Source organism: Odocoileus virginianus, chromosome 3 (genome assembly GCF_023699985.2).
Source record: "Odocoileus virginianus isolate 20LAN1187 ecotype Illinois chromosome 3, Ovbor_1.2, whole genome shotgun sequence".
Lineage (NCBI taxonomy): Eukaryota > Metazoa > Chordata > Mammalia > Artiodactyla > Cervidae > Odocoileus > Odocoileus virginianus.
Window position 1 is genome coordinate 44,150,478 of NC_069676.1, and position 21,192 is coordinate 44,171,669.

At 38.1% G+C, this 21,192-nt stretch overlaps 1 protein-coding gene across 1 annotated transcript; it reads right to left on the reverse strand.

The window, feature by feature from the left end:
- Positions 1–565: 565 nt before the first annotated feature.
- On the reverse strand, positions 566–12,175 carry LECT2 (leukocyte cell derived chemotaxin 2). The gene is made up of 4 exons (XM_020875535.2): positions 11,912–12,175; positions 9,752–9,848; positions 7,944–8,089; positions 566–829 (listed from the first exon to the last, which is right to left on the reverse strand). The coding sequence occupies exons 1-4, from the start codon at positions 11,955–11,957 to the stop codon at positions 663–665; spliced, it is 456 nt and encodes a 151-aa protein (XP_020731194.1). The 5' UTR covers positions 11,958–12,175; the 3' UTR covers positions 566–662.
- Positions 12,176–21,192: the final 9,017 nt, after the last annotated feature.

The window sequence follows — 21,192 nt, forward strand, 5'->3', positions numbered from 1 at the left end:
TAGTATTCCTTATAATGTAGACTTTCTGAAATCAATGTTCCATATTCCCTTGGACTGCTGTCATTCATTACCTGGAAGATCGACAACTTATATAGAGTGTTGGGAATGTGTGGATGTCAAGACTGGCAAATTCTGTCATATCCATGTAAACCCTTCACCCTCCAACGACCAAAGTGGTTGGGTATACCAATACCAAAACCTAAGGGTATTCCTGAAATTCTTTACTGCCTTAACTCAAAAGAAGCCTTGAGTTTATTCCCTTGGTATTTATGAACTTTGTGTGTCTAGCATTATATAACACTCTAATCTTGTGCCCTAAAAACATTTAAGGTTTTTTTCTTATTTTCAAGCAGAAAGCTAGTTTTAGAAATGTCAACATTGCTGTTGGCACCAGTTTGAAATTGTATGTTTGTTTATCCTATTTATTTAGGACTGAGGAATCTTTAAGAAAAAACAGACCCCTGATCCCATAGGTTACAGATCAGACCTGAGAAATGAACTGACCCTCAAAACATCAAAGTGGCAATGAGTTGAAATCAAAATGCTTTTTTCTTTCTTTCATTCATCATGTTCTATTTGACCACGAATTTATTGAAAAGCGGGATAGGTGCCTAGGTTTTAAGAAGATGGCTGTCTTTTTCGAAGATTGGCTTGTCTTCCATCTATAGGTAAGCAGTAGGATCACTCAAGTCACAGTTTTCAATATGTATGTGGGATTGTATTCCAGGGTAAACTTTCTGCAAGGGCAGCACAGTGCCCAGTTTTTCTCCCTTCTTGATAGAACCTTTATATTTAATTGGCTTGATGTAGAACATTTTAATGCAGAAACCTAAAAGAAAAAAGAAGTAAAATTATTATCTAGGTTTTAGTAGCCTTGAATCGGAAGGTTTTTTTTAAAGAAGAGCAGAAATGAAAAAAAAGACAAACAGAAAGGATGGTTGATTGAACTCTGCGAGAACAGAAGAAAATGACAATCATATCAGAAATGAAGACTAAAATTACAAGATGCTGAAGGAAGAATAGACTCAAATGAGTAGTTTAAAAAGGCATTGAAGAATAGCTGAGAAACACCAGCTAGCTGAAAAAATTGACCCAGAGCAATGTCAACTTCAAGACAGATTCTGATAAAACAGACTTTTAAAAACAAAGCAAAATAGAAATAACAGGCACAAGAATACAAAGCTTTCTAAATACCAGAAGAAAAAAAAAGACCTGTCAGAGCATAGAAATAATACCATTGTAATACCATAATTATAAAATAATAACAGTGTTGGGACCAAATATATGAGTTGTATCTGTAAATGTTAATTCATGTTTTAAAAAGATTTTCATATTGGCTTGAAAAGCAAAATGAAAGTCTGTGCTGTGTACAATTAGACAGTCACTGAAAAGGTATAAAAATTCAGGGCTGGAAAAGATTTACCTTGCAAATGGAAGGAAAGGGAAAGCAAGGGTTATGATCTTGTTACCTTCAGGCCAAAAAGCACTGAAGCAAGACAAAGAATGACAATTATAATGCTAAATCCAATGAAGATATAATAGTTAAAACTATCCAGGCACTAAATAACACAGAAATCATTATAATCATTATATAACACAGAAATCATATAAAGGAGAGATTACAGGAGATACAAGGAGAAATAGAAACCCGGTAGTAGTGGAAGACTTCAACACATCTGGTGTCAGTGCAAACAGGTCAGCTGGACAGAAAGCGTAAGAAAGGCTATAGACGTGTCCTGTCCAACACAGTAGCTGCTAGCCACTGACTGGTCAGCACTTGAAATGTAGCTAATTAGGTGCACTTTAAGTATAAGATACACATTGGATTTTCAAGACAGTACCCCCCCAAAGGTAAGCATTACTAATTTTATATTAATTGCATTTTGAAATGTTAATAATTTGGAGATCTGAAAATATTAAAATTAAGTTTCTTTTTACTTAATGTGGATGCGGAAAAATTAAGATTACATATGTGGCTTTCATTATACTGCTGTAGAAAATCTAAGCAAAATCCATAAGCTACATTTTATATATGTAAGTTAAACAGAATATGTCCAAGAGTGCTACATTGATACTAGCACAACTACTAGTATAGCAGTGCAAGAAGATCTAAATAAATGAAAGATACAACATGCTCATTGATTGGAAGACCCATTACTTCTAAGACATCAATTCGCCTCAGTTTGATCTGTATAATCAATGCAAACCCAATCTAAGACCCAGCAAGATTTTTGGTGGAGATTGACAGACTGCTTCTGCAGTTTATTTGGAAATTCAGATAACCCAGGGCTTGGCAAGGCAACCTGAAAAGAAGAGCAGAATTGGAAGATTTATACTATTAGAGATCAAGATGTATTTTATAGCTAAGATAATTAAGACAATGCAGTACTGCTGGAAGATTAACCAACTGGCCAATGAAACACAGTAGAAAGATCATAAACAGACCCACATATTTGCAGACCTTGATTTATGACAAGATACTGCTGTGCAGTGAGGAGAAAACAGTATTGGCAAGTTAATGGTATGGAGTCAGTTATCTATATGGGAGAAGAATTTGATTCTTCTCATTCCTTACACAAAAGCCAATTCCAGAAGGATTATAAATCTAAATATGAAAGGTCAAGCAATAAAGCTTGTGGACAAAAGCATAGGGTGAATATCTTTAGGGCTTCAGGGTGGGCAAATGTGTCTTAAACAGGTAATAAAAATGTATTAACAGTAAAGGAAGATACTACTAAATTGGACTGCATTAAAAATAAGAATTTTGGTTTATTAAAAAACAACATTTGAAAAGTAAAAAAAAGGAACCCATAAAATGGGAGAAGATAGTTATAATACATATTTGGCAAAGAACTTGTGTCCAAAATACACAAAAAGCTCCCACATACCTCTAAGAAAACACCGGACATTTTGCAAAATATATGAATAGGCACTTCACAGTATCAATGTTATCAATAAATATGAAAAAGGGCTCAATATCATTAGCCATAGGGAAATGAACATTAAAGTTAGAGGAGATACCATTACACACTCATGAGAATGGCTGAAATGAGAAAAATAGATAATACCAAGTATTGTGTATGGAGCGAGTGGAATTTTCACACATTCCTCGTGGGAGTGTGAATGAGCAGCACCACTTTGGGAAACCGGGTGGCAGTATCTGCTAATGCTGCAGATACATCTACCAAGTGACCCAGCAACTCCACTCCTCTAGCGTCTGCCAGTTGCTGAATATATTGATTCCAGCTATGCATTCTGGACTGGGGAAGTTGCTACAAGGGAGTCATGTGGATGCACTCAGTCCACTTGTAAGATGGACCCTAGTGAAAAACTATCTTGATCACCTGACTCCATGAGCCCTAGTCAGGGACCGCAGTGCCTTTTGTGTCTTTAGGAATTAGTGTCAGTTTTAAGTGTCTTCATCTCCAGTGTGCAGTCATCCTGCTAAAAAGCTAGAGCAGGTCCCTTTGAGAATGGCTACAAATAAGGTTTATAGTATAAATTTTTGGCTTTGTGACAGCCCTTCCTTAGAAAGGCTCAGCCTCCCTTTCATTCAAGAGAGCCCCAGGACTGTAAACGGATTCAAGTCTGGGAATCAGTTGATAGCGCTGGGGGAAGATTTTCAGACCCAGAATTTATTGAGGTCAGAATTTTTTGTTCATCAGATCTAAAGTGTTTCCTTTTATACAAATCAAATAAAGCTTTAGTACGCTGCCCATCTATTTGGTTCTAGGTCACCGTGATTAACCAGACAATGCCATAGATCCTTGTTTCTGATGCATCTGATGACTGTTTCACCTCTGCTGCCTGTTGGGTAGATAGTCAAGGTAGCCAACTGTGACTGCTCAGTGGAGTCCTTTCAATGGCAGTCGTTTCTCTTATTTTAAGCCTAGAGAAGATAGCCTCCAGATAGCTCCTTAAGCAGGTGGGCTGCCTAGCAAAGTGTTTCTCATAGCCTTGGTGAGAGGAATGTCACTGAACCCACCCCCAGCAGGAATGCAAACTTATGTTCATGAAAAGACATGTATTAGAAAGTTCATAGTAGCATTTTCCTAATTGCTTAAAACTGGATACTGCCCATATGTCCATTTAGAGAATGATTAAATAAATAAACATACATGCATGCAATGGATACTATAGGTAAAAAATGATGAATGAATCTTACAAACATCATGGGAATAAAAGAAGGCCCCTGCTCAAAAGAGTGCATGCTGTTTAATTCTATTTAAGTCATTTTTAAAAACTAGGCAAAAAGGTTTAAAAAAGCTAAAAAGTAGTACAAGGGCTCTCTGGGGTGCTGCTGTTGTACTTTTTCTTGAAATAGTGTAACCAGCAGGTTATACTGGTGTGCTTACTTCATGAAAATTCATAAAGCTGGCCATTTTTGCTTTGTGCACTTTGCTGTGTGTATATTCTACTGCAATAGATTTAAAACAACCAGATAAGAAACCTAGGACCTGAAGTACCAGGAGACCTGACTTTACCTAGAACATAGAACTTCTGAAAATGTTGTTTTTGTTCAGTTGCTAAGTTGTGTCCCACTCTTTGTGAGCCTGTGGACTGTAGCACAGCAGGCTCCTCTGTCCTCCACTATCTCCTGGAGTTTGCTTAAATTTTTGTCCATTAAATTGGTAATACCATCTAACCATCTCATCCTGTGTCACCCTCTTCTCCTTTTGCCTTCAATATTGCCCGGCATCTGGATCTTTTCCATTGAGTCTGCTCTTTGTATCTGGTGGCAAAAGTATTGGAGCATCAGCTTCAGCATCAGTCCTTCCAATAAATATTCAGGGTTGATTACCTTCAGGATTTGATCTCCTTGCAATCCAGGGAACTCTAAAGAGTTCTCCAGCACTACAGTTCAAAAGCATCAATTCTTCGGCGCTCAGCCTTCTTTATGGTCCAACTATCACATCTCTACATGACTACTGGAAAAGCCATAGCTTTGACTCTATGGACCTTTGTTGGCAAAATGATGTCTCTGCCTTTTAATACACTGTCTAGGTTTGTCATAGTTTTCCTTCAAGGAGCAAGTGTTTTTTAACTTTATGGCTGCAGTCACCATCCACAGTGGTTTTGGAGCCCAAGAAAATAAAATCTGCCACTGTTTACAGTTTTCCCCCATCTCTGCCATGAAGTGATGGCACTGGATGCCATGATCTTAGTTTTTTGAATGTTGAGTTTTAAGCCAGTTTTTTCACTCTTCTCTTTCACTTTCATCAAGAGGCTCTTTAGTTCCTCTTCACTTTCTACCATTAGAGTGGTATCATCTGCATACCTGAGGTTGTTGATATTTCTCCCAGCAATCTTGATTCCAGCTTGTGATTCATCCAGCCTGGCATTTCACATAATGTACTCTGCATATAAGTTAAATTAGCAGGGTGACAATACATAGCCTTGTCATACTTCTTTCTCAATTTTGAACCAGTCAGTTGTTCCAAATCCAGTTCTAACTGTTTCTTCCTGACCTACATATAACTTTCTCAGGAGGCAGGTAAGGTGTTCTGTTATTCCTATCTCTTTAAGAATTTCCCACAGCTCATTGTGAACCACATAGTCAAAGACTTTAGCCTAGTCAATGAAGCAGATGTTTTTCTGAAACTCTCTTTCTTTCTCCATGATACAACAAATGTACACCTGGAAGTTCTTGGTTCATGTACTGCTGAAGCCTAGCTTGAAGGATTTTAAGCATAACCCTGCTAGCATGTGAAATGAGTACAACTGTTCAGCAGATTGAATGATCTTTGGCATTGCCCTTCCTTGGGACTGGAACGAAAGCTGACCTTTTCCAGTCCTGTGGCCACTGTTGAGTTTTCCAAATTTGCTGACATGTTGAGTGCAGCACTTTAACAGCATCACCTTTTAGGATTTTAAATAGCTCAGCTGGAATTCTGTCACCTCCACTAGCTTTGTTTTTATTAATGCTTCATAAGGCCCACTTGACTTCATACTCTGCCTCTAGGTGAGTGACCATATCATCGTGATTATCTGGGTCATTAAGACCTTTCTTGTATAGTTCTTTTGTGTATTCTTGCCACCTCTTCTTAATCTCTTCTGTTTTTGCTTACCGTTTCTGTCCTTTATCATGCCCCATTCTTGCATGAAATGTTCCCTTGATATCTCCTTTTTTTTTTTTTTTGAAGAGATCTTTAGTCTAACCCATTCTATTTTCCCTCTATTTCCCTATTTTCCTCTATTTCCTGGCATTATTCATTTAAGAAGGCCTTCTCATCTCTCCTTTCTATTCTCTGAACTGTGCACTCAGTTGAGTCTGTCTTTGCCTTTCTCCTTTGCTTTTCACTTTTCTTCTCTTCTCAACTGTTTGTAAGGCCTCCTCAGACAACCACTTTGCCTTCTTGCACTTCTGTTTCTTTGGGATTGTTTTTGTCACTGCCTCCTATATAGTGTTAGTGTTAGTCGCTCAGTCGTGCCCGACTCTTTGTGACCCCATGGACTGCAGCCCACCAGGCTCCTCTGTCCATGAGATTTTCCAGGCAAAGATACTGGAGTGGGTTGCCATTTCCTTCTCCAGGGGATCTTCCCAACCCAGGGATCGAATGCAGGTCTCCTGCACTGCAGGCAGATTCTTTACCAACTGAGCTACAAGGGAAGCCCCAGTAGTGTTACACAAACCTCTGTCTGTAGTTCTTCAGGCATTCTGTCTCCAGATCTAATCCCTTGAATCAATTTGTCACTTCCACTGTTTAATCATCAGGGATTTGCTTTAGGTCGTATCTGAATGGCCTAGTGGTTTTCCTTACTTTCTTCAATTTAAGCCTGAATTTTGCAATAAGGAGTTCATGATCTGAGCCACAGTCAGCTCCAGGTATCATTTTTGCTGATGGTATAGCACTTCTTCATCTTTGGCTTCAAAGAACATAATCAGATTTTGGTATTGACTACCTGGTAATGTCCATATGTAGAGCTGTCTCTTGAGTTGTTGGAAAAGGGAATTTGCTATGACCAGTGCATTCTCTTGACAATATTCTGTTAGCCTTTGCTCTGCTTCATTTTGTACTCTAAGGCCAAACTTGCCTGTTATTCCAGGTATCTCTTGACTTCCTACTTTTGCATTCCAGTGCTCTGTGATGAAAAGGACATCTGTTTTTTGGTGTTAGTTCTGGAAGGTCTTGTCAGTCTTCATAGAACTGATGAACTTCACCTTCTTCAGCATCAGTGGTTGGGGCATAGACTTGGATTAGTGTGATGTTGAATGGTTTGTCTTGGAAATCAACTGAGGTTATTCTTTTGTTTTTGAGATTGCACCCAAGTACTGCATTTCAGACTCTTTCTGATTATGAGGGCTACTCCATTTCTTCGAAGTGGTTCTTGCCCACAGTAATAGGTATAATGGTCATCTGAATTAAATTTGACCCTTCCCATCCATTTTAGTTCACTGATTCCTAAAACGTTTATGTTCAATCTTGCCATCTCCTGCTTGACCACATCCAGTTTACCTTGATTCACTGACCTAACATTCCAGGTCCCTATGCAATATTGTTCTTTACAGCTTCGGACTTCACATTCACCACTAGACACATGTACAGCTGAACACTTGAAAATAGTTCACATCAACTCTGGCAGAAATGCCAACATTTTCCAGTTGTGGAACTGGTAAACGAAAGCATCTATTCTTTATAGCTAATATTGCTGAAAGTGATTTTGCTTGGAGGATGTTAAGCAAAGCCACGTGGGCCTCAGGAGGACAGTGCCCCAGTGAGGTACAGAGCCAGGTGGGGAGTGTGTGCATAAAAAAGATGACTGTAGGGAAAGTGGTGAAACATCTTGGAAAATGTGTGGGCTGTTTTAGTATGGTACCCTTGTCATTTAGTTCCTAGGTTTTGTTCCTTTGAAAGAAGAATGAAACTTCTCTGTATAGAATTACGTTAAATAAGCATCAGAGATCTCCACTATATGCCCCAGGTACATACACCACTTCTTACCTCTTCCAGAGATCCGAACACCATTATTGATGGCATTTTTGTTTTTATAAGGTTTCTCCTGGCCCATGATCATTCCGGTGAAAGGTGCGTAAATAGTAGAGCCGTCTGAGCACAAGACATCTACACCCTGGTGAGGCCTCTGGTTTCTAGGATGTGAATAAGAGTGAACATTCTACATTCTACATTCTAGGATGTGAATAAGAGTGAACATTCTACATTCTACATTCTAGGATGTAAATAAGAGTGAACAGACTGAAGAACTGCCCTGGGAATTTTATTGGCCAGGAACAGAGGTTAACTCACTGTTCCCAGTCCAGGGTATCAAAAATGTTGGGATGTCCCAGGTTTCCTCACTCTGTCTAGTCAGTTTTCACCTCCTTCTGTGCAGGTATTCATAATCACATTGTAAAGGTTAAAGCATGTAAGATAGTATTTGGTACACAAGAGGCTTTTTTTTTTTCCACAAGAGGCATTTAAAAAAAATGTTAGCCGTTAATATTATATGGCATCTGGGGAAGATGAGGCAGTCAATTTAAATAAATGTTATAGATACCTGAATCTTTACATCTGCAAGACCACTTAGAAAAGAGTTGACTTTTTATGGGAACCTATTATATAAAAAGAATCATAGTCTTATTTTCTCTCAGTGATCTATACACATCATTTATTGTGTATGACATCTTAATATAGTGACTGATCCCTCCTGCAATTTTTAAACTGTGTGGAGCACAAATGCAAGATGACCCCAGGTTGTAAGGTTTCCTGAGGTTGTCTCTAACAGGCTCTTCTCCCTTCTAATAGGCTACCTGAACGTCAGATTCACCAGGATTGTTAGCCAGATACACCAGGATTGTGTGTATAGCAACATCGAGCAGGTTCCATGTGAGGGGCCAGTAAGTTACTGAATGAGTCAAGTGCATAAACTTTAGGGTTTATGAACTAACTGAGCCTTAATTTTGGCAACTCAGAGGCCACTTTCCCCGTGTCCCATTTCTCAGCCCTATTCTATGAATGAGACGGTGCTTTGTGAATAGTGCCTGTGTGAGTGAGAGTTCTGGGATTAGAGTGGTGACTGGTAATGCAGTTGCTGCATGTGCTGTCCCACTTAGTCGTGTCTGACTCATTGCAACCCCACGGACTGTAGCCCACGAGGCTCCTCTGTCCATGGGATTTTCCAGGTAAGAGTACTAGAGTGGGTTGCCATTGCCTTCTCTAAATGCAACTGGACATGTTGCTATTTCATCAGAAAGTGACTCTCCCTAAGTAGTACTGGGAATTGTTGAAAATTCATAGTATGTCCCTCACTGTCTGGAAGAGATTACCTGCTTAGGGCCAGACTTTGGTATTTGCCTCCCAAAGCCTGGGTCAATAACACCATAGTCTGCTAGGAAGAAGAGCTGAAAGCCTGAATCCTAGCCCACCAGCCTTCAACCACCTTCAACTGTGTTTGGCAGGTCCCTCAACCCTTTGGTGTCCCATTTCAAGTTCCTCATCTATAAAATGGGATGGTAAAGTTTGGTTTTCATGTTGAAAAATCCAGGTGAGACGAGTCAACATATGAAAACAATGAGAGAGAAAACACTGCTCTCCTCTCTGTGGTCCGTATTCAGTGCTCTGTTCTCAATTCAGAGCCCCCAGTTGAAGCCCTGTTCTTGGAAGTTGCTCCAGACATGGTAATGTAACTGGTTTTGCCTCTGAATTTTCCTGCTGTCAGAAGGGAGAGGATGGTGAGCACTTGTGGAAACTTACAGCAAGGACACTGAGCTAAGAGGTTGAGCTGAAAGAGTGTATGTGTGAAACCCCATTACCTTTGAGCTGTGTACTGGCCACAGCCGTGGCCATCACATGTCCTGATCTCATTGGAAGACTTGCCAGCACATATAATGGCCCATGGTCCAGCCAGTGCTGAAAAGGAAAAACATGAGAAGCAGATTTCCTGACCACATAGTCCCAATATCCGGTATCCTCATGTCTCCCAGTAGATTCAAAATTTCTTTTTTCATTACACTTTTTCACTGATTTTTTCTGTAGTTTATGGGGTGGCCTGCCTTTAACTCCTGATTCAGCTATAAGATGGCTGTTTTTTCCCTGGCCATGGAAGTTTGTTTTCTGACATACAGAGTATTTGTAAGTTTATTTACAAGCATTCATCTTTATTATTTGTTTTATATTATCCCCCCCCCAAAAAAAGTTGTAGATTGTGCTTTAAAATTTTTCTTTGCTTATGACTTGGCGTGGGGAACTCTTATGATTAGGTTAAACAAAATAATCGAACAACATGGCTCAAAGAAATGATTCTAGAGTAACTTTGAAATGTTCTTTATTTTTAGTCTTGATCCAAGAAGATGTTTGAATTTAAGGAAAAACAAACTATGAGTTAGCAAAGTTTATTTACCACTAATGGATCTCTTTCATATTCGTTAACATAGAAGAGGAGATTCTTAGAAATAAGAACATGTCAAACTAATTTAGCCTAGAGTTGAGTGTGAAGAGAAGTTGGGGAAGTGAGTAATAACAATTATTTGAAAAACTGAGAAGCAGTAAAACATGGAGGAAGGAGGCTGGCTGTCTTCGTATGTTTTGTGCAGACTTTGCAGACACTTCTCGTTATTAGAGTAAGCACTTGATAAATGTTCCTTTAAATTGTTTCCTGGATTTCTAATTATTTATATTCACAGAGAGATGCATTAAGAAACTCATTGTTTTACTTCAAAGCAAACTAACAAAAATGGAAGAAAAAGCAGGAATCTGCTAATTTGGTTGTTGATTGTATTTAAAGCTATTTTGCTATTCATTAATATATGTTATGAAAAGAAGCTACAGAATATGACCATTAAGCATATTCTTGAATATACCTCTAAAAGGTGGGTTTCACAAGTCTTATGCCTTGGGACCAAGCTTCAAATCCCTTTGGCACTAATATTTATCCTTCAGAATTGAGGCAGATATTAGTTGTTATTATTAAAAATTAATGTTCATGTCAATGTATGGCAAAAACCACTACAATATTGTAAAGTAATTAGCCTCCAACTAATAAAAATAAAGGAAAAAATACATAAAGAGAAAAAAATTAATATATTCACTTGCTCTTTTGCTATGACAGGCGAGTGTACTCCTTGTCATAATCCATACAATTTTTGTGTCAGGGGTTTTCTAAATCAGATTCTCATACAAACTTTATTTTATAATTTTGTTCTAATTAGTTCCAAACTAAGATTGTTCTTCCTTTTCTGCTTTTCTCATTAAAGAAATAGAACATTCAGGTGGAAATCATTGAGAACCACTCCTGACCCTGTGTATTCTTCCTATTCTGCTTTTTTTTAATGTTCTTTTTAATTGTGGTAAAAGTCCCATGACATAAAACATACTGTGTTAACCATATCTAACCGTGCATTTCAGTGACACTAAGTACATTCATATTGTAGTGCAACTCTTCATCCATCTCCCAACTTGTTCACCTTCCTAAATGGAAACTCTGTCCCCAATAAGCACCAACTCCCCACTCCCCTCACTGCCCCCACCAACAGCATCTACGAGTATACCTTCTAACGCTATGAGCTTGACTCTTCTAGTTACCTCATATAAGCAGAATCAAATAATATATGTCTGTACCTAATGTTTATTGGAATGCATTTTTAAAGTTAACAATGTATGTCCTACACACAGACAAAGCTGCTTTTTCCCCTATGCAATGCGGTAGATTCTCATTAGATTTCTATCTTATACGTGGTAGTGTATATATGTCATCCCCAGTCTCCCAGTTCATCCCACCCTGCCATTACCCTCTTGGTGTTCATATGTTTGTTCTCTGCATAGGTGTCTCTATTTCAGCTTTGCTTCCTATTCCACTGTTAACAACCAAATATACAAGTTTTTGTTGTGATTGTAATGTTAATGACTTTAAAATCTGTGCTTGGAATCAATTTTTAAAAGTCAGCCAGGATTCTAAGACAGTAATTTTGACTTACCAGGAGAAATCAGAGCAGCCAGAAGGAGGGCTCCTGTGGAAAACATTTGTCTTTGTCTCTCTAGAATGCTTCTTCCTCTGACACTTTCTCTTGCCCCCACGCACTCTGTGAAGAATATTCCAGTCTGAATTAGTATTTTCTAGCTATTTAACCTTAGAATTCTGCATCTCTAGTGTCTTCAATTTGGTACGAGACCCAAAAATTTATGAGAATGGAAGGAGTCAGATTTTAATACTCTGTGGATGGCTATGTAGGACCTACGTAAAAGCTTTTCATCTGAAGAAGTTAACTTTATTGGAAATGCTGACTAAATATTAACAGAAGTGATAAGACAAGGCTGAGTGAAGAGTGATTTTTCTCTGGGCTGTGACTGGTGGGAGGATATCCACATGAAAAAAAATGAATATTTAATATTGTCTGCTAGTAGATCTATCTTTCATTCCCTGGGTAGGACATGTTTCAGAAAAGAAGATTAATAATGTATGATCTTCTATAGTATATTCTTTAGTATATCCCTTGGGTTTTTTTGGATGATCAGTTAATTTTATCTGTGTAGTGTTTGCAAATACTTTTATAATTTTGAGAAAATTATATTTCTTTAAATATGTGATTTTAAATGTTTGCTTGTTTGTAATAATGAAAAATTAACATCCACAGTGCCCATAAATAGAGAAAAGGATGAAAGATACAGTCATACGATGGAGTATAATAGCAGTTAGAATATATATTGTCATTCCCATTTTCCAGAAGAGAAAACAAAGGCACAGTTTGATTAGGTGAATTCACTCAAGATCACGTGGAGGGGACGTAAACAGATTTGGGATTCAAACCTATGGGGAAGGGGGGAAGTTTTGCTGTGTTAGAATCATCTAGAGAGATTCTCTCTTAGGCATTCATTGGTCATTTATCCACAGCAGTGGTTCTCACCTGGAGTAATTTTGTCCCCCAGGAAACACTTGGAAGTGTCTAGAAATGTTTTTGGTTGTCACTGCTACACAGCGGCTGTTGGAACATAGTGGGCGGAGGCCAGGGCTACTGCTAAACATCATATCAGACATAGAACATACCCCAGGGCAAAGAATTATCTGGCCCAAAATGTTCATCGTGCCAAAGTTGTACATCCCTAATAGGAAGTATGCTTCAGTCATGTCCGACTCCGCGACCCCAAAGACTGTAGCCCGCCAGGCTCCTCTGTCTATGGGATTCTCCAGGCAAGAATATTGGAGTGGGCTGCCATTCCCTTCTCTAGGGAATCTTCCTGACCGGGGGTGGAACCTACGTCTCATGTCTCCTGCATCGGCAGGTTCTTTACCTCTAGTGCCACCTGGGAAGCCCGAGCTAAAGTATACCTAACAGTTTCTTTGTAACTAGAATGAAGAACATGTTGAATTAAATTTGTGTAGGTGTTAACTGACAATTTTAAAAACATCATGATGGGAATCAACTTGTTAAATTACTTAAACCATATTCCTAAATTTACATAAAAAAATTACCAGCTTCTAATAATTGTAATGTTAATTATTGAATATAATAATTAAACTCCATTATGTTTAAGGAAAAAATATGGGAATTAAAGCAAATATTGTTTATAAGCTAGCTAACTGAAGATTTGATCTGAACAAAGCTCGCAAGTGTCCATTTTGAAATGGGATCTCAGGACCAGAAGGCACTGTCATTGTTCTTTTGTATAACCAGTGATTATAAGGTACGATCAGATGGTTGCTACGTGGTAGAAATCTTTTGATTAGAAACACTGATCTGTTAATAGACAGCTTTATCTTCTCTAAGCTATACTTCATCAAGAAATACATGTGGAATTACAAATTCTTGTTGGGCTACAATTATGGGTATTTAACTTTTGGAAGATGTAGTCAGCTATCAGCACTCTAAGTTGGTTTCGCATTTCTCTCCTACTCACCCCCGGCTCCCTGACACCACCCCCAGCCCCACCAGCTATGCCCCGGCCTGTACCTCACGCCTTGATCTTTTCATTTTTTTTCTTAGCATTTCACTGAAGGTAGGGAGTCCCGAGATGAGGAGAAATTCAAAACTGGCTATAATTCAAATTTGAGGGCAGTGGTGATAAAACTCTTCTCTTCCTATATTGTGGTGAACTAAGTTACTTTCAGCACATTAGTCTCACCTCTGTTAGAAAAGCTTGAGATGAAGTCATGTAAGTGTGGCAGTCGCTCGGTCGTGTCCGACTCTTTGTGACCCCGTGGGCTGCAGCCCCCCGGGCTCTCGCCCAGTTGGAAGGCTCGACTGTTTCCTGTCCTGTCTCTGCTTCTCTGTAACTCTGCCTTCTGCTTCTGATGAGGTAGGTAGCGAACTTGTGCTGAAATAGCAGAGTGATAATGCTGGCCACATGGCAGGAGGTTATGAACAAACTGATTCTGATATGTTAATAGTTTGTGTTTATCTTGGTCTGTTTGGGCTGCTGTACAGACCAGCAGAGACGGGGTGGCTCCTAAACAACAGAAATTTCTCTCTTACAGTTCTAGAGTCTGGAAGTCCAAGATCATGGTGCCAGTATGATCAGTTAGCATATAAAAACCTACTTATCATCTTCGACTGGGGTAAATTTCCCTTAATCCAGAGTCTAACCCCTAGTCTTTTCATTGTCTAAGACTGACTCAGGGAGAATGGTTCGAGTTCATCAGCTTATAGGAAGCTGAATGTAGAGATAGATGATAGCTAGCTAGCTATCTTGATGGATGATTTTCAACAGAGATGAGTCCTCTCTAAGGGGAGGATGTGCTCTCTTGGTGTTAAAACCCTTGGGAAAGTGGCTTGGTGAATGTGGAATGAGAACAAAAAAGACAGATTTTTAAGTGGTTTTCCAACAAACTGTATGGTCTAGTCAGAACTCTTTCCTTTTCCATGATAAAATGGACTAGAAAATGTATCCTCCTTGAGTGACACCAAATGGGTTTACAAACATCTTGCACCTTGATTTCCTTCCTGTCTTCCTAGGCCCATGTTTTTCAACCAGGAGTACTTGCAGGTGGGCCAGACAACACAAAAAGCCAAAGGAGAAGTGTGGTGACATAGGTTGTCAATATTTCTTTTGGATTTGGAAATGGGGCAAAACGAAGAGGAATAAAACAACATACTTTTTTTCTTATTTACATCATTCCTTTTACATTTATCAAGTGTAATTCTGTGTGATACACAGAATAACTCCCTCCCTCAAATTTACATACTAAACCCTAGACCCTGTGAATTATAATGTACATGGCAAGGAAGAAACAAGAGTGCAGATGAAAGTATAGTTGCTAAGCACCTGACAACTATAGTTTTGTGTATATTTGTATACATAGAAATATCATGCATGTTTTATATCTACTAACATAGCTTGATCTTTTTTTAGATTGAGACTTCACATATCATAAAATTTACCCTTTTAAAATGCACAGTTCAGTGGTTTTTTAGTGTATTCACAATATCATATACTCATGCCTCCATCTAATTCTAGAACATGTTCATCACCCCAAAACAAAAAATCTGACACATGAGCAGTCACTCCTCATTCCCTGCTTTCTCCAGCCCCTGGCAACAATTAGTCTACTTTTTCACTCTCTGGACTTGCCTGTTTTGGACATTTTAAATGAATGAAATAGGAGAATATGTGATTTTTCATGTCTGGCTTCTTAGCATAATGTTTTCAAGGTTCATTCACATTTTACCATGGGTAAGTACTTTATTTCTTTTTTATCACTGGATGATATTCTATTGAATGAATAGACTATGTTTTGTTTCTCCATTCATCAGTTAGTGAACAGTTGGATTATCTTCACTTTGAGCTATTACGAATAATGCTACTATGAACATTCATGTACAAGTTTTTATCTGGACATGTGTTTTCAGTTCTCTTGGGCATATACCTAAGAGTGGGATTGCTGGGTCATATGGTATCTCTGTATTTAGATTTTTGAGGAACTATTAAATGGTTTTCCAAAGTGGTTACATCAGTTTACATTCCTACCAGCACTAAGAGTTGCAATTTCTCTGCATCCTCACCAACGCTTGTTATTATCCATCTTTTTAATTATAGCTATTCTAGTGGATATAAAGTAGTATATAGTTATGGTTTTGACTTGAATTTCTCTCCTAACTCATGAAGTTGAACATCTTTTCATGTGCTTTTTGCCCTTTTGTCTATTTTCTTTGTCTTTTAAATGTCTATTTAAATCCTTTGCCCAGTTTCTAATTGGATTATTTATCTTTCTATTGTTGAGTTGTAAGAGTTCTTTATATATTCTAGATACAAAATCTTTATTAGACAGATGATTTGCAAATATCTTTTTCCCATATGTGGGGTGTCTTTTCATTTTCTTGATAGTGTCCTTTGAATCATAGAAGCTTTTAGTTTTAATGAAGTTAAATATATCTTCCTCCTGCTTTGGCTACTCATGCTTTATATGTCATATATAAGAAATTGTTATCTAATCCAAAGCCATGAAGATTTATGCCTATGTTTTATTCTAATAATGTTATAATTTTATCTCGTTTGTTTAGGTTTTTGATCCAAGTTAACTTTTTTACATGGGATGAAGTAGAGGGTTCAAATTCATATTTTTTTGTATGTAGGTGGCCAGTTCTTTCAACATTATTTATTAAAAAGACTATTATTGCCCCCATTTAATGTTCTTGGAACCCTTGCCCAAATTAATTTGGCTGTTCTGGAATCTCAGTTCTATTTCACTGATCTATATGTATATCCTATGGAAGTACCACACAGATTTGATTTGTAGCTTTAGCATAAATATTGAAATCTGGAAGTATGAGTCTTCCAGCTTTTTCTACTTTTTTCAAAATTGTTTTGATTATTCTGGATCCTTTGCATTTCAATGTTAATTTTAGAATCATCTTGTCAGTTTCTGAACAAAATTGAAAGGTAGATGAAATTTTGATAGAGATTGAGTTGAATCTGTAGATCAATTGGGGGAGTATTGCCATTTTAACATTATAAAGTCTTACAACCTTTGAACATGGAGGGGGGGGGCTCTTTCCATTTATTTAGGTTCTCTTTAATTTCTTTCAATAAATTTTGCAGTTCTAGGGTACATATCTTTCACTTCTTCAGTTAAGTGTATTATGAAATGTTTTATTCCTTTTGATGCCATTATAAGTGAAACTTTTTAAATTTATTTTTTAATTGGAGAACAATGCAAATCACCCATAATTAAGTATATATATATATATATATATATATCAGCCATATATCACCTCCTTCTTGAGCATTCCTCCCCTCACCCCATCCCACCCCTTCAAATCATCACAGAGTGTCTGGCTGTGCTCCATGTGTTATATCACAACTTCTCACCCCTGTTTGTTTTACACATGATAGTGTGTATATGTCTGTGTTACTTTCTCCATTCGTCCCACACTCTCCTTCCCCCACTGTGACTACAGTCTGTTCTCTATATCTGCATCTCTATTCCTTCCCTGGGAATAAGTTCATCAATACCATTTTCATTCCTAATATATAGAAGCACAACTGCTTTTTGTATATATGTCTTATATCCTGTGAGCTTGCCAAATTAGTTTCTTAGCTGTTACAGATTTTTTTTTATGAATTCCTTAGAATTGTCTATATACAAGTTCATTTAATCTGAAAATAGTCTTTTATATTCATCTGTTTACTGCCTTCTTTTGTGTTCAATAAATACTTTCTATTGTACTTTATAATTTCCTTGTCATTTCTTGTTGCAGCATGGGAACTCTTAGTTGTGGCATGTGGGTTCTAGTTCCCTGACCAGGGGGTTCTAGTTCCCTGCTTGGGGAACATGGAGTCCTAGCCGCTGGAACACCAGGAAAATCCAATCCTTGTCATTTCTTTTGCTGTATACTTTTGAATTATTTCCTTAGCGGTTGCCCTGGTGATTATAAATTAACTTACAATGACCTAGTTCAGATTAATACCAAATTAACTACAGTAGTGTACAGAAACTTTGTCTCACTCTTTCCCTCTTCCTTTGTGCTTTGTCATATAAATTATACCTTTATACATTGTATGCTCATCAATATACAGGTTTATGTTTGCTGCTTTATTTACTTTTGTAGTTTTATCAGTACACGCTGTTTTTTCCACAGAGATTCAAGTTACTGTCTAGTGTCCTTTGATTTCAGCTTGAAGGAGTTCCGTAACATTTCCCTAGAGCAGATCTGCTAGTAACAAATTCTCTCAGTTTTTACCTAAGAAAGTCTTAACTTTCCTTCATTTTTTTTTATCCTTCATTTTTTAAAGGATCAGTCAGTTCTGTCACTCAGTCGTGTCCAACTCTTTGTGACCCCATGGACTGCAGCACACCAGGCTTCCCTGTCCATCACCAACTCCCAGAGCCTACTCAAACTCATGTCCATCCCATCGATGATGCCATCCAACCATCTCCTCCTAATGTCATCCCCTTCTCTTCCTGCCTTCAATCTTTCCCAGCATCAGGGTCTTTTCTAAAGAGTCAGTTCTTCACATCAGGTGGCCAAAGTATTGGAGTTTCAGTTTTAACATCAGTCCTTCCAGTGAATATTCAGGACTGATTTCCTTTAGGATGGGTTGATTGGATCTCCTTGCAGTTCAAGTGACTCTCAAGAGTCTTCTCCAATACCACAGTTCAAAAGCATCAATTCTTTGGCACTCAGCTTTCTTAGAAAGCTGGATGTGAGAGTCCAACTCTCACATCCATACATGACTACTGGAAAAACCATAGCTTTGACTAGACGGACCTTTGTGGGTAAAGTAATGTCTCTACTTTTTAATATGCTCTCTAGGTTGGTCATAGCTTTTCTTCCAAGGAGCAAGCATCTTTTAATTTCATGGCTGCAGTCACCATCTGCAGTGATTTTGAAGCCCCCAAAAATAAAGTTTCTCACTGTTTCCATTGTTTCCCATCTATTTGCCATGAAGTGATGGGACCAGATGCCATGATCTTAGTTTTCTGAATGTTGAGTTTTAAGCCAACTTTTTCACTCTGCTCTTTCACTTTCATCAAGAGGCTCTTTAAAGGATAATTTCGCCAGATACAGAATTCTTGGTTGACAACTTTCTTTTAGTACTTTCGATATGTTTCTTCTGTATCCTACCACTGCCTCTGGCCACCACGATTTCTGATGATAAATCAACTGTTAGCCTCTTTGAGAATCCTTGTTTGTGAAGAATTCCTTTTCTCTTCTTGTTTTCAAGAATCTATTTGTGGCTTTGTTTTTTGAAAGTTTGATTATGATGTGTCCAATCTTTGCATTTTTGAGTTTATCTTATCTGGATTTTGTTTATCTTCTTGGATGTATAGATTAATGTTTTTCATCAAATTTGATAAATTTTCAGTTATTATTTCTTTAAATATTCTTTCTACCCCTTTCTATCTCTCCCCTGTCCTCCTGGGACTTCCATATGCATATACTGGTGTTCTTGGGGGTTCCCCACAGTTCTCTAAACCTCTAAGTTCATTTTTCTTCACTCATTTTTCTTCCTGTTTCTTAGACTGGATCATTTCAATTGACCTATCTTCAAGTCTCTTAATTCCTTCTTCTCCCTGCTCAAATCTTCTTTAAGCCCCACTAGAAAATTTTTTAATTCAGTAATTGTGTTTTCCAACCCTAGAATTCTCCTCTGATTCTCTTACATGTAGTTTCTGTTCTTTATTGAAATTCTCTATTTGCTGAGACATTGTTCTCATGCTTTACTTCTTTATACATGATTTCCCTTAGTTCTTTGATTATTTAAAGTAGCTGATTTATAGTCTTTGTCTGGTATGTGGAATGTCAGATTTTCCTAAGGGGCAGTGTCTATTGGTTATTCTCTGTGCACGGTCCCTATATGAAGTTGTATGTCTCTATCTGGCCATGACCCCAGGGAAATGCTTATACCTATGTAGGATGTAAAGGTCCTCCTTTTTTCTGTCTACTGTGTGCTAAGGGCAGAGGGTCAAAAATGAGAAGGCTACTCGTCCCAACTCTTAATTTACCATGTCTACCTTCTCTGCTTACAGCCATTAATATTTTACCTAAGATTGCTCTCAAGGACACTTGTGAACCAACTGATTGTCTCTTGCATACCTTTGTAGCTAAAAGGCAGTGGTGGTCATCTATGCAAAACAAGATCATTCTAGCTTGTGAGATTTAAATTGGACTTGAACTTTTACCAGTGAAGCTGTCCTTTATCTCACTGGATACAAATATGCAAAAAACCTATTCTTTATTTAAATCTGCTTGTTCAAATGAGAGTCTCTTGATTTTAAAATCCCACCAGAGGATTTTTGAGAATCTTGTGTCAGAACTGACCATTTGATTTTAAGTTTCCAGAATGTACTAAGCCCAGTCAATAGACAGTCTTCACTCTATCAAATACTTACAGACCCACAGTGGGCATATTTCCTCACCCAGTTTCACCATCTGGTAGTACTTTGACCAACAGAAAGCAAACATCCCAGGGCCACCTAGGGAAACAAAGACCAAGATTACCCCAAGCAATGGTAAACAGATGTGATTGGCCCGCTGAGCTTTGAACCCTGGAATTGCACCACACACAGACATAGTCAGAGTGTTGCCAGAGGTTACAACACACACATTCTTGGCGCCATTGTTCAGATTGACTCAGACCAGCTGAACATCTTAAACTGAGTAATAAATGAATTATGATAATGGAAGAAATGATGCTCTCCTGTTTGGGGACTACATTGTCTCTCTAGCTACTGACACCTTCTAAAAAAGGAACTGTCAACATAAATAGCTCTGAAAGTTACAGCACTGCCCCAGTGTTCAACAACTCTAGCTCATGTTTAGTGAGAGGCTTGTACAAGGCACTCAGCTAAGTGCTGTGAAAATGCAAAGATGATCAGGGAGGCAGGCAAGCCAGGAAAGACTGAGAACCTGGAGGGTCAGCCCTGGATGTGAGAATGAGGGGGAGTGCAGGTGGAGATGGAGGGAAACAGGTAGGGGGAGTGTTGATGGTCCTGTCTTTGGCTGAGCCCATGAAGCATTTCAGATGGCCTTGTGAATCAAGACTAATCCCACTGTTTGCTTATTTCTAACAAAAAAGGTGGAATTTTAAAATTTCATTTCATCCTAGGGAGATCTGGAATTGCTGCAGAAATACTTGTGTTGGATGTTGTGAGAGAGGACAGGTGAGTCATTGTTGGATGTTTAGATATTTGTGCAAAGACTAGATACACTTGTGTTTTCAAATTTTGCTTTTGAATTGTTTTATCAGAAGATATACCAGAGACATAAAACAATTTTTTCCTGTTATTGCTAAATAGGAACTATCAAAGAAAGGAACTTGT

Coding starts and splice junctions, on each gene's coding strand:
- LECT2 (XM_020875535.2), bottom strand. CDS start 11,957: ATGTTTTCCACAGGAGCCCTCCTTCTGGCTGCTCTGATTTCTCCTG. Junction 8,090..9,751: donor GGCCAGTACACAGCTCAAAG/GTAATGGGGTTT, acceptor TTCACATCCTAG/AAACCAGAGGCCTCACCAGG. Junction 830..7,943: donor TGTTCGGATCTCTGGAAGAG/GTAAGAAGTGGT, acceptor TTTTTCTTTTAG/GTTTCTGCATTAAAATGTTC.